The sequence below is a fragment of the Podarcis vaucheri genome (assembly GCF_965113315.1).
Source record: "Podarcis vaucheri genome assembly, chromosome: 15".
Classification (NCBI taxonomy): Eukaryota; Metazoa; Chordata; class Lepidosauria; order Squamata; family Lacertidae; genus Podarcis; species Podarcis vaucheri.
In genome coordinates, this window is record NC_138753.1 from 17527939 (window position 1) to 17542317 (window position 14379).

At 45.3% G+C, this 14379-nt stretch overlaps 1 protein-coding gene across 4 annotated transcripts in view; it reads left to right on the forward strand.

Moving 5' to 3' along the window:
• The window catches only part of FLI1 (Fli-1 proto-oncogene, ETS transcription factor), a 119505-nt gene that overhangs the window by 68169 nt on the left and 36957 nt on the right, over positions 1–14379 (forward strand). For all 4 annotated transcript variants that reach the window (XM_082201465.1, XM_082201466.1, XM_082201467.1 and 1 more), the window contains 2 exons: positions 4000–4211; positions 12433–12590. In XM_082201465.1, coding sequence (XP_082057591.1) covers positions 4000–4211; positions 12433–12590 — 370 coding nt within the window. The remainder of the gene's footprint in view (positions 1–3999; positions 4212–12432; positions 12591–14379) is intronic.

The window sequence follows — 14379 nt, forward strand, 5'->3', positions numbered from 1 at the left end:
GTGGACCCACAATTTTTTTTTGTGGGTGCCTTGGCCCTTAGGGCCCCCTGTAGTTTGTGCCTATGATTCTGCATATTTAGACCTGGATCTAGGTGTGGTTGGAGAGTAAGGGGCTATTGAGAGGTAAGGGATTATTCCCCCTCCATACTAATGAAGCCGTGCTGATGTGAACGGCTTTTGTGGGGTGGAGGAGGAAAGAGTTGTGAAAAGCATCGCTACAACTCCACTGTGCTTGAAAACAGTAATATGAAACTCCCCGGCTGGAGCTGATGTCCAGAACATCTGGAGGGCAGCAGGTTGGCTAAGGCTGCTCTAAAACATTTTGACTGTCTATTTTTAAGGGTTATCTTTTTCTTTTTCTTTTTGTCGGTTTGTTCTTCACTTCCTCTGTTTCAGCAGATGTGCTTTGGTATGACGTCAGCTGGACGTTGGCTCCCAAATTGCAATCTGGTCAACACTTGATTCAAGGAGTCGTTTCAAAACACAGCTCAAAATTGCTTGGGCGGATTCTTCCTCAGAGGGCTCCTTTTGCCCTGAGAGGCATTCAGAAGTTCCAAAGTCAGGCCTGTTATTGTGAAGCAACAATCCCTGACGATGTGAGCCAGCCACCCCCTATATCTGATGGACTTAAGTGGTTCCCAAGTCAGTTGTGCGGAAGTCTTCGCCCCACCCAGGTCTGCAGGCTGCAGATAAAAACTCTGTCGCGCTTTCCTTGATTGCTTAGTCTGAGATGAAAGAGAAGTGAGTTAAGAGTCCCAATCTGAATTATTCCCAGGGCTTTCTCACTTCCCTCTGAGTTCCCTTTAGCTCATCTGCTGCCTCCTGTGTGTAGTGCACTTATTCCACTGGAATATATTCTCTAACCTTCCAAAACTAAGAGCATCATCGGCCACTTATCACCAGGGATGGAGAAAACCACCAATTTTGTCTTTTCTCAGGCTTCTTATATTTTCAGTCTTCACCTTAGTCCACCCCATTTCCACATCAGTTAGTAGGCAAAAACTGGCAAGCATTTATGTGAGTATTTTTTCTCAATGTGTGCATTTTGCAAACACTTCCCTAGAATGTCACGTCTTTGTGTACATTTGTCTCAACAATATATGCATTTTTGGTATGCCTAAGCTTTCGCCTAAAATAATGCATTTTGGGACACAGTTTTTTTGGCTGGAGAACTAAACAAGCGCAATGAATGAACTTGCGCTGACAATTCGGAGAAGTGCGAATTTTGAAGGTTAGCAGCAACTGAATTCACTTATTGGTTCATGAAGTGCACCTTGCGTAGATTGGCAATAAAATGTGAATGGAATAAGAATCTCCCCACACCTTCCATATGGTTGGTTTCCCTATGGAATAGCTGTATGTAGACAGGAAACATGCATAATATGGCCCAGAGTGCAGAATTCAGTCTTCAATGAGTTTCAGTTTTGTTTATTTAATTTGAACGGTAAATTTCTTTCTCCTATGACAGTCATCAAGTGTTTACGCCTGCAACCAAGTATCAGAAGCCAGACATTGATGGTGCTTGGATGTGTGGGTACAGTGGTCAGTGAATGGGGGCTTCAGCACCCCAATCAACTCTTTGTCCCTCCCCATCGCTAGCAAAAATAGACTAAATTGTGCCAGTTTTTATAACAAATTTAGGTCACAGGATTCAACCTTCCTGGATGAAAAATGCTTTAGAGCAGGATCTTAATCTTTTGCGAGGTGAACTGTACACACAGCCAAGGAACTAGGATAACAAGATGTCTAGATTTAGGGCTTTTAAAATTTGGTGTTGCGTTGGAAAACTCTAAGGACCCTTGGGTGGTTTCCTAGAAAGGGTTGCTTGCTCTTGGAGAATGGACTATTTCTGTTGTTGTTAAGTAATCTACAAAAAATGTACATGCACAGGTGTGTCGCAGTGAGCTGCCACAAAAGGGGGAGAATTATCTGTAGCTCTGGTTGACCAGCCGGTGATATGTTTGCCTCTTCCACCTCATCCAGCACCTTCTACATGTTTTCTGTATGAATTCTTTCCATACCTCTGTGAGCTCTTAAGGTGTTTTTCCTAGTGACGCCCCACAATCGTCTCCCTATCCCTGCAGCCATAAAAGCGGCCGTCTTCTGTAGCGCCATGCAGCTGTCTTGGGTGGGGGGCAAGGGGTTGGGGTGTGGTGCTGACAGTCTCAGGAACCTGGGCTATGTTCAGCTTGGCCACAGACAGAGCCCACAGCAATGTGCCAGGAATGCAGATCTACAAAATGGGGGAAAGCTAGAGAGCTGGCTCTCCACCAAGGGCAATAAAAGGCAAGAGGCAAGCACAAGGCCCCTCTCTCAAGTTCAGTCTGGCCAGCTTTACAAAGATCAGGACAGACCATTGTGTTGCAGGGAAAGAACTTGCCTAGGTTGCTTCTAGCCTGACTGGGCGATAGAAGCCTCTTTATCTGCTGCTGTAGATTACTGAAGGAGCCCAGCGTGAACCATAGAATTGTAAAGCTGGCAGGGACCCAAAGGGTCCCTTCTTAAATTTTGATGCCCAAAATTGGACACAATATTCCAGGTGTGGTCTGACCAAGCAGGATAGAACAGGACTATTACTTCCCTTGATCTGGACACTATACTTCTGTTGATGCAGCCTATAACAGCATTAGCTATTTTGCTGCTGCATCACACTGTTGACTCATGTTAAGCTTGTGGCTCACCAAGACCCCTAGATCCTTTTCATATGTACTGCTAGTATGCCAGGTGTTCCTCATCTTATATTTGTGCATCTGGTTCTTCCTGCCTAAGTGCAGAACCTTACACCTGTCCCTACTGAAATTCATTTTCTTAGCTTGGGCCCACTTCTCCAGTCTGTAAAGGTCATTTTGAATTCTGATTCAGTCTTCTGCGGCATTAGCCACCCCTCTCAGTCTGGTGCCATCTTCAAATTTGACGAGCATCTTTAATATTTGTTGCTGCATCTCCTTTGAGTATTTGGATGTTTACAAAGGTTGTCCAGGATTTTCAAAATGCTCAACTTGCAGACACTGAGAGTCACCAGAGTTGGGGCTTCCATCATAGCACAGCACATTCTATGCATTAGCATTTTCCAGTATGAGGTGAATCTTCTGCCATAAGCAGCCTTCTGCATATGAAGCCATGCCAAACAAAAGGGCTGCTACTGTTATGGGACCTGATTGACCAAACTGCCTCCACCAAGTGATTTTTCATATGTCTCAGCCCTCAGTCAGGATGGGCTAAACTGTTGATTTTGGGTTCTTTCAGTTTCTCATTCTTCCAATCTCAAATTGCAAATTTGCAGTTTCAATTTCCAATCTTTCAGTTTGCGGGGCGGGGAACACACACACATTCGCACCAGCATTTTGGTGTAGATTTCTTCTAATTTTTGCAAAATGTTTCCCCTGATAAAATGCTGTGGGTTTTTGTTGTTGTTTGTTTTTTGTTTTGCTGTTTTAACTAATATACGGTAAATGATACTGATGGTGATGATAGCAGCAGCAGCAATTTAATTTAATTTTTTATACCCTGCCCATCTGGCTGGGTTTCCCCAGCATATTTTAATACATATGATTTGGTTAGAGAAGTTCACCAGATTCAGAGAATTGCAGATTTTGTAGGACAGCTGTCTTTTACTTAGCATATTGTTTTGGAAGGTGTGAATTAGGGAGGTTTGCATTAAAATCTGAGCGTAACTGGATTTCACCATCACTCTGAGCTCTTAGCTATTTCTTCTCCAGAACCCTCTCCAGAAAAAGGGGAGGCAGTAGACTGTTGGTGAATCTTTTGCTCCTGGTTCCAGTAAGTTCCAGTTAAGAGCAGGAGCCCAAGGGTTTCACTTAACAGTTGGGTGGAGGTGCAAAATATCTGATTCAATCTGCAACTCTGAGGCAAACACTAGTTTCAGGTAAAGCCTGCCTTGGCAGCTGCTTGCCAGCTCAAAGAGGGAGCATAACTTGAGTTTCTAGTCTAGTTTTGACAAGCATTTTTAATTTTGGGTTTCTTCTCTTTGGCATCCAGGAGGCCCTCTCCGTGGTGAGTGAAGATCAGTCCCTCTTTGATTCCACCTACGGCGCTGCTGCTCACCTCCCCAAAGCAGACATGACAGCCTCAGGGAACCCCGATTACGGCCAGCCCCACAAAATCAACCCTTTGCCTCCTCAGCAGGAGTGGATCAACCAGCCAGTCCGAGTCAACGTCAAGAGGGAGTACGAGCATATGAATGGATCCAGGTGAGGAAGGACAAAAGGCTGTGCTGTATTTCTAGAAAAAGAAGTGTCGGAACTCACCATTAACGCTATACCTTGTTTTCTTATGTAGGGACGTGGGTGGCGCTGTGGTCTAAACCACTGAGCCTAGGGCTAGCCGGTCAGAAGGTCGGTGGTTCGAATCCCCGCTCCCGTTGCTCGGTCTCTGCTCCTGCCAACCTAGCAGTTCGAAAGCACGTCAAAGTGCAAGTAGATAAATAGGTACCACTCTGGAGGGAAGGTAAATGGATTTCTGTGCGCTGCTCTGGTTCCCCAGAAGTGGCTTAGTCATGCTGGCCACATGACCCAGAAGCTGTACACCGGCTCCCTCGGCCAATAAAGAATCGGCCATGACTGGACCTAACGGTCAGGGGTCCCTTTACCTTTTACCTGTTTTCTTATAATGGCAATGGTGCTCACCTGACAGGTGCTGGAACTGCAAAAAAGCCCTGACAAAATGTGTGAACAGGATGCCTTGGTGCCAGCTTGGGATCCTGTGTGTGGAAGCTCAGAAAGGCACACAGAGGAGATCCTCACCTCTGGAGTTCAGGTTGCACTCTCCTACTGCAGAGCCAACAGTCATTTTTTCCCTCCTGAGGTGAAATGAGAAAGTGAAACCCTGCACAGACCCACACACACACACCCTTGCCAACCTCGCTGCTTACTGGAGTTGTGTAGCTGTGGCCTCCAAGTTCTGGCAAGATCTCTGCAAGATCTCTTAGAGACCTCACAAGACTCTGGTAAAGTTGCACGAGGCCTTCACAAGATTTCACAGGACTCTTGCGAGATCTCGATGGAACCTGGAAACTGTCACTAATTTTCCTCACTTCTCCAGCAGTGTGTGTGTGTGTGTGTGTGTCTTCCCCTACATCCAAGTAAAGTAAAGGTAAAGGTACCCCTGCCCGTACGGGCCAGTCTTGCCAGACTCTGGGGTTTGTGCGCCCATCTCACTTAAGAGGCCGGGGGCCAGCGCTGTCCGCAGACACTTCCGGGTCACATGGCCAGCGTGACAAGCTGCATCTGGTGAGCCAGCGCAGCACACGGAACGCCGTTTACCTTCCCGCTGGTAAGCGGTCCCTATTTATCTACTTGCACTACAGGCGCTGGGACCGAACGGCGGGAGCGCACCCCACCGCGGGGATTCAAACTGCCGACCATGTGATTGGCAAGTCCTAGGCGCTGAGGTTTTACCCACAGCGCCACCCGCGTCCCTCCAAGTAACATCCAAGTAACCAATGCCAATTCCCCCCTCCTGAAATAGAATTTGGTTCTAGATAAGAGCCTCTGGCAACTTGCCATAACATGGAAGGAAAAAGGAGAGTTGTTGCATGAAATTCTAGCACATACTGAAAAATAGGGATGGGGAACTTGCTGTTGCTGGACTACAACTCCCATCATCCTTGGCCATTGGTTTTCAGACTCCAGGATAAGGGTTTAGGGTTGTCAGTTTGTGATCCAGAGGTGCTACATACATATACAGGACAACTGCCTCTAGATATGTCAGGGGAATCAGAGCTGGCACAGGGATGCCTTCAGCTTGCTCCATTTCTCCCCTCTATTTCCAGTCTCTGCCTCCCTTCTGCATCTGCTTAGTGCAGTATCCAAGGACGGTGTCTCATCAGGGCATGAATTTCTGCTTGTACAGCAGAAATTCTGCCCCCTCCCAAGTGCTCTCTGAACTCTCCCCAAATTGCTCTGGAGTTTTGGGGTAATCCCTAGAACAGAGGTCACAGGAGGAGGAGAGAGGGGAGCTCCGTTGTGCAAGCACTGATGATATGAATTTTGTATCGCTATTTTGGCTGCAACCCCAGGACTTCATTTTTTGCACTCCGGGAAGAACAAGAGGAGAGCAGGAAGAGGACTTGGGGGCAGGGGCATGAGGACCATCCACAGCTGCGACCCCTCTGCATCAGAACCCGGAAAGCCAGCACCAGAGAACAAAATTGTGCTGTGACCTGCAAATTGCAATGTGCTTCTTTGTAGAGCACAATTTCTCTCTTCTCCCCAGTAGTTTTGGCAAACTGGCCTTTGCACCTCATAGAATTGTAGAGTTGGAAGGGATCCTCAAGCATCATCCAACAATTCAGGAACCACAGTGAAAGAATCCCAGACCGATGGCCATTCAACCTCTTCTTAAAAACCTCCAATGAATGAGAGCCTGCCACCTTCCGCCTTTGTGATCCTTGCCAATCCCAATGCAAAGACAGATAAATGGAGCCAGTGACTATGAGGCCATAGGTCACCCTTTCCTACACTTTTCTTCAGAGGGGCTACAAATGGACATCTTAGCTATGGTGTGGTTTTGCCCTGATGGCGCTTTTCATCCCATGATCAGCAATGGGGGAAACTCGCCGCTGGCTTGCTGTTTAGCCTCCCTTGTGATGTTCTTCTTTCCTGTGCCTGAAATGAGGAAATTCAGAAGCAGCGCCTAGAGGCAGATAAACAGAATTGGTGGCTCGTTCCGAGGAATCTTGTGCTCCAAAAGAAATGGGGACAATATGTCAGGCTCCATGAGCCAAGGCAATTTGAATTATTATCCTTGCAACGAGAACCGGATAAATATTTTCTAGTGCCTGAGTCTGTGCTGGATTAGCAGCTGTAATTTTTTTTAAATTTTTTTTTTTATTTGCAAACGGGACAACTCTGTAAGAATAATGCCTGGTGCTTTGATTTTAAGGTTGCTATAGGATTATGGAACTATCTGGGTGGGAATCTTAACCCCGACACCTTAGAGACAGCAATGTTAATTCTGAGCTCTGTTGGCAGACTCCATATGCCTGTCCCTGGGATATTTTCTTTATTGAAACAATTTTTTATCGTTGTTTTCAATAACCACAACAAGCAAACAAACAAAAACCAGACAGTAGGAATGTCAACCTTTATCATTCAAAAATAGGAATTAATAAAAGATTCCCAAGAGCAATCTTCAGCTCCAGCGGTTCTCAAACTCCTCTTACCTCCACAGACCACTGTGGATGGTTTTGGCGAATCACATAACAATTTTTCTGCCTGTTGTAGCCATAGTAATGCACCGTGCTAGGTGTTGTATGCTTTTAAGTTATATTTAAATAACTTATTTTATTTCTTATGTACTGTTATGTATTACATTTCATTTAATTCACCAAATTTATATACTGCTTGATGGTTAAACACACACACAGACACATACACACACAACCGGGAAAGTGATTTACAATAAAATGCATTACGTAGAATTTGAGGGGGTGGGGGTAGCAAGACCATTCCATTTCTTCATTTTAAAAATAATTTCATTTTTCATTTTAATTTCACAATTGCAACATTAGATAATAATCCCAATATCAAATAAACATTTAATGTTGACATCCCCCACCCTTTCCATGGTTTACTTCATTATTTTATTTTCCACAGCATATTCTAATTGACCCCTCACTTTTCATTTTCTCATTTTTTTATCTCAATAATTGTTACTGCTGAATTTACTCTGTTGCTCTTAACTTTTTAATAGGCTTACAATAATTTTCCAAATATTCCGTAAAACATTTCCAATCTTCTTTAAATGTTTTTTTCCCCCATCTTGGTTTCTTATTCCGTTGGTCAATCTTGCCATTTCTACATATTCTATCCATTTCATCTGCCATTCTTCCTTTGTTGGTATTATAGAGTAAGACCATTTCAGACCAGGGTCTCAAAATTACCTCATGGGTTAAGTCTAACAGCTGCCTGTCACTGAACTGGGGGAGCACCATGGGTCATATCAAAGTTAAGAAAAACATCAGAGAGGGTGGGGGGAAATCCAGCACATAACTGCACTTGCCTCCAATTCCTCACTTCTGTATTTCACCTTGTAAAAATACTCCATTGGGTGGAGTTTGTGACTTTCAGAAAGTGCCCTTCTCCACGTGGAATCGTGGTTTATCTGCCCAGGAAAACAGAGTGTGTGTCTGTGTGTGTGTGTGTGTGTGTGTGTGTGTGTGAACCAGCACAGAAAGTCCTCGGACAAGGGGAGGGGGACCCGGTTTAAGCAGCCCTTTAAAATCTGCAGTGGCCTTGATTTATCCCAATGGCTGGGAAGCCTCCTCGCTGCACTCATCTTGGCTCCTTCACATCAGGGCCCAGAATACAGTGGTACCTCGGGTTAAGTACTTAATTCGTTCCGGAGGTCCATACTTAACCTGAAACTGTTCTTAACCTGAAGCACCACTTTAGTTAATGGGGCCTCCTGCTGTTGCCGCGCCGCCGGAGCACAATTTCTGTTTTCTTCCTGAAACAAAGTTCTTAACCTGAAGCACTATTTCTGGGCTAGCGGAGTCTGTAACCTGAAGCGTATGTAACCTGAAGTGTATGTAACCCGAGGTACCACTGTACTTACCTTTCTCCCTGGCTTAATTCATTGATAATGCCAAACTGATCCAGAGAGAAACGCCTGCTTATCAACCACAGCCGTGAAAGAAACAGAGGCTTCAGATGCCTTCTCTCATTGTTATCTTGGCTATTCTGATTTCTCTTCCTTTAGTCTGCAGGAGATGGAGGGTCCTTGGAAAGCGGGGCAAATTGTCCCCATCTTTGGGTGGTGGGGGGAGACGCAGAAGGCCAGTTGAAATCTTCCCTCCCCCCAAAAAAAAATTATTAGTTTTCCAAATTTATAACAAACACAAAATAACAAAACATATTAAAAAGGCAAAACAAACAAACATATAAAACTTCTTACAGTTAAGAATCCAAGTTAATTCCCATTGTTATATGACTTCCTCACATCCTTCCTAACTGATTTTCACTGAGTCATTTTAGCAATTTTCCAATATCTACTTTCTAATAAAATTAACTAGTTCAAATTGTTAACTTCCTTTCTTTTCATGATAATCTTAATCCATAGTATTATCCAATTCAACATACTTTAATCCTAAAACAATTTGGTACTTGCAAGTATTTCCACTTACGTTATACTATAAAATTTAGCTAAACATTCCTTAAATTTCTTCCAATCTTCTTGATATTTCTCCTCTTTCTGCTTGCGGATTCTTCTAGTAAGGTTGGCCAGCTCCTAAAAGTCCAACATCTTCATCTGCCAATCTTCCACTGTTGGTATTTCTTGTGATTTCCAGTTTTTGGCTAGTAAAATTCTCGCTGCAGTTGTGGCATACAAAAACAATCTAACATCTTTTGGGGGCAATTTCATTCCTATAGAAGGCCAGTTGAAATCTTTGTGAAATTTCCTCCTTTTGCAAACACAAGGGGAGAGTTTGATAATAGGCTCGAGACTCGCTCATCTTTGTATATAGCCTGAGTCCCCTCACTGGCAAAGTAGCTGGTGTCCTTGGCATCGTGCCACGCAGAAATGCCTTGTCCCCCCCCCCCACAAATAATGCTGAAACCCCATGTTTGTGGTTTGCAGGGTTCGCCTCCACCTCCACCCCGTTCATGTGTTTCTTGTACCCCGCAATTGTTTGGCAGAGCTGTGACTCTTGGATTCTGAGTAATAAACATGGTCTCTCTCTCTCTCTCTCTTCTTTCTTTCTTTTCGCCTCTCCCTCAGCCCCCCTCTTTACAGGGCTCCAGCTGCCTCCTAAGAAAGCAGCCTTTACTCTCTTCTTCACCTGTGCGTCCAGCCAGGGATGAGCAAATCCACTGCTTCCCCCGGTAAAAAAATGTTTAGGGGTACTCTCATTTTGACGCAAGAAAATTACCGTTTTATACTTCAAATTGGGAAAAACAAATACAGTAAATGGACAAAAGTACAAAGATTCACAAAATGTTTAGGGGTATGCGTACCCCTGCACACACACCCCCGAAAAAAGCACTGGGCAAATGTGTCCTTTTCACTTGCTCTCTGGATCTGCCTTTCTGCCAATCAGTTCTCTACATTTCCACACCGGTTTGCAATTTCTTTTTCATGAAAATTCATTCTCATTCCCACATGTGAAATTCCCCTAATCTGTATGCAATTTTGCCCAATATAGATTTTTCTTTTCTTTTTTGTGAAGCTATCTCCCCAAACGCGCTCCATTTTGCGGTGCTCTGTTTCGTGAACAGATCCATTTTGATGTACATTTTACCCCCAGTAAATGCATTTTTATATTCCTTGCTTGCAAAATTCAGAAAAGTGAGAATTTTGAAGGCTGAGCATGACCATCATGGCTAGTAGCTCTTGGTAGTCCGTTCCTTCTCCAGGAATCCATGTACAAATCCCTGTGAACTTTGGGAAGGCCCATAGCACATGCTTTGCATCCAGTTCTTTACATCTCTACCTGGACTGGAAGAACTGCAAGCCACTGTAGACAACGCTGAGCTAGAAGCCCCAGTGGACTGACCTGATATGAGATCCTTTGGAAACCTTAGGTGGCTTTTAAACAAAATAACTGAGACAACTGCCATTCTCATATTCATCAGAGAGACCATACGTAGCTTTCTCTATCCTCAGTGAGTCAATGCTCATAGCACTGTGACCAATTGCTGCTCTCCAACATGTCCCATTGAGTGTTTATTGCATTCAGATCTCCCCTTCCCACTGTGAGAAACACCAAGGTAGTCACAGCATGGTTGTTACCTAAGAGTCTCAGCTTCTGGGCCTCTCCTAGATTGCTGAAGAAGTTGCTGTCCCGGTGTTGCTGGACTTCAACTCCCATCATCCTTTGGTCTGTTTGGTTGGGACCAGTGCTTATTTTTCGGGGGGGGGGGCGCATACCCCTAAACATTTTGTGAATCTAAGTTTGGCCTCACTGAGGGGCAGTATTTCAATATGTGTAGGAAAATGAGAGTACCCCTAAACATTTTTGTTTTAGAAAAAAAGCACTGGTTGGGAGTGATGGGAATCGAAGGCCAATGATATCCAAAGGGCTACAGCTTCAACCCCTCAGCCTTGCAGCACCAGACACCTGAACCTGAAACCCTGACAGCAGTTTCTGCTCTCTGGTGCTGTCCCATCTTATACATCTGCTGGCAGCCCAAAGACTACTTTGGAGAAGGCTATAATCCCTCCAGAGAAACTCTGTAGCATGCCAAAGATTTTGCACTCCAAATACTTGCAGCTTTTAACACCTGACACTGAGAATTTCTGCTGCCAGTGAGAAATGGTCTGGCCTTCTCTCTCTCTCTCTCTCTCTCTCTCTCTCTCTCTCTCTCTCCAAGGCTTGTCTGCCCTGCAGTTCCTCAACACCCACCCACCCCCGACTGCCACGGGGACATTAAAACTCCAGCAATTTGCCTCTCCAAAGACTGACTTTGGTTCGGTGCCTGGAAAAACAGTAGGCGAAATAGTGCAACCTTAAATTCTAACATGTGTAAGTTATACATCTTATTTCCATTTCCAAGCAGCCTTTCTCCCCAGAAAGACATGAGGAAAAAATTACCATCCGCCTCGAGAATATCTCAGCGGAACGTTTATCTCCTAGCCACGATAACTATGCTAGAGTAATTCTGCCTCCGCGCCTTAACAAACAAATTTAATGTTCTCAATTGGAAAATCCTTCAGGCTTGTTCGCCAGATGGGAATCCAGCACAGAGTTGTAAGGCTTCCCTTTTCAGTGAATAGGGGAAATTATTTCAACGCTGGATTTTGTGTGTGTGTGAATGTGAGGTGGTTGTGTGTGTGTGTGTGTGTGTGAATGTGAGAGGTAGTAAGTTCAGATGACACACACATACACACCCTGAAATAATATATGATGTATAATGTCCACTGTCCCATGTGGGCAAGCTCTGCTTTCTATGGGTAACACAGGCCGTGACCACATCCCCTGCCCTCCATGGGTGTGGCTGGCATGTAAAAGGAACATGGAAGGAAGACCCTTGGTCCATCTAGCTCTTTGTTGAGACATTGATAGTCAGCAGCTCTCCAGGGTTTCAGGTGAATGATGTTCCCACTCCCACCTGAGTTGCCTCCACTGGAGATGATGCCTGGGACCTTTTGCATGCAAAACAGATGCTCTAACCACTGAGCTACAGCCTTTCCCTTTATACTTGGTCGACACTGATCATGGTCCTCAGTCGTTTCAGATGGGAGTTGCTTTAATGTCCCATGGTGGGCAGGCCTGTGGGTCATCATGGCTGCCCAGGGCTTTCCTAACATATTTTTGCTGCCCCACTTTCCCTCCTTGGCACAAGAAGCCCTCTTTCCTCTGGCATTGCAGGGGGCTGACCCATTGGATCACTTCCAACTCTACTGTTCTGTGTAGTTGCACTGGAGCTGACGATTGCCTGGTACTGATCTGCCCCTGTGTTTGCATTTCAGGGAGTCCCCGGTGGATTGCAGCGTCAGCAAATGCAACAAGCTGGTTGGTGCCGGGACCGAATCAAACCCCTTAAATTATGGCACCTACATGGATGAGAAGAACGGACCTCCTCCCCCCAACATGACAACCAATGAGAGGAGAGTCATTGTGCCAGCAGGTAGGGGTTCAACAATTTCTGGGACACTGACACCCATCTGCATAGCCCAGATTTGGTTTTGGTCCTAACATGACCTCTTTCATCAGAGAAATGAACAGGAATACTGTAGGCCTTCAATGAAGGGTGGTTATTGTGGTTGCTCCTGAAGGCTCTATTTTGGGGTCAGTGATGAATCCAAACATCCTGGCAAGATGGCAAGTTGAGGGTGCATGAATTGCCTTGATGAATCTGGTCCAAACTTGGGGAACCTGTGCCCTTGCCCTGCCCCCAGATGCTGTTGGACTCCCATCAGTCCCAGTCAATATGGTTGATGGGCAGGTTTGACAGGAGCTCTAGTCCTGGAGGGCCACAGGCTCCTCATCCCTGACCCAAAGCCTTGCCACAGCAGTTCATGCACTTGAATTACTTCAAGACTGGATCACTGCAGCACGCTCTATTCAGGGCTTCCCTCGCGCTTCATCCAGAAGCTGCAGTTGGTGCAGAATGCCGCAGCACGATTGCTGCCAGGTGTAAGGCCTTGCCAGCATATAACACCTTGCGCTCAGAGATCTGCACCAGTTGCCAATTTGCTGCCAGGTCAAGTTCAAGGTTCTGCTATTGGTTAGAAAGCCCTAAACAACTTGGAACCTATGAGATCACCTTACCCCACATGTGCCCACTTGCTGAATTGGCACTACTACACGTGCCACATAATACTCGTTCCTCATTTGTAAGAACTTGGTTGTTTAGTGTGGCAGCATCTGTGCTGTGGAACTCCCTGCCTCTTGTCGTCAGGCAGGCACCGTCACTGTACTCTTTTTGGCACCTGCTAAAAACATTATTGTTTAGACAAGACTGTCCAGATGCTTAGAAATGCTGAGGTGGATTTTAACCTGTTTTAGTATTTTAACATTTTGCACGTTTCAACTTTTCTTGGTAAGCAAGGATGGTCATGCGAGGACTGTTCCAAGGAGACGGTTCAAGTGCACGTGTTTTGGCTTATGCCCACCAATCCTGGTTCATAACCCCCATGCAAGATGCTATCGTGCTGTAATTACAATTGCAAGAGTTCACCTGAGGATGGAATCTGGGAGAGAGGAGAAGGAAAGCAAAGGGCATGCAGAATATATTCTGCTATGACTCTTTTCCCGAAGGGTACCCCTGCGTGTCTAGATAAGAGTCATGAGAAAAATAGCACAGGATGCAGATAGAGAGGCAGACATGCAGTGATAGGTACCTCTGTAAAAACAGCTTCAGACCCTGATATATTGCTCCCTAAGGAGAGGCACAAGGGTGTTGTTTTTAAAGTAGAAACTTTATAGTTAGATTTACTTTATTTTATAGTTAACTGCGGTTCACGGTAACTATAGTTAGCTTTAAATAACCCCAACCATGGTTTATGGAGCTGGCTTGTTTCAACTGAGCATGCTTCTGAACTCCTCAGCTGTGTGGAAGGAAGAGAGGAGGGAGCAAATCTAGGAGCCTGGGGAAATCTAGGATCATGTGATCTTCCACTAAACCATGGTCTGGCATTACGACCAAACATGGCTACAGCAGATTCTGCAGAGTGAATAGTTTTGGAGGAAGAAGCCATGGCTCAGTGGTTGAGCATGTGCACTGCAGTCTGAAGCACCTAGGTTCCCTCCCTGCCATTTCCAGTTAAAAGAAACAGGTGGCAGAATGAGATGTGGGAAAGATCTCTTCCTAGAGAGCTGCTGGTGGTTGGAGTAGGCAACCCTGGGCTTGTGTCTGCACAAATGTGTCTGCACTTAAGGCAGCTTTCTGATCTTGCTATATCAGAGTCCGATAA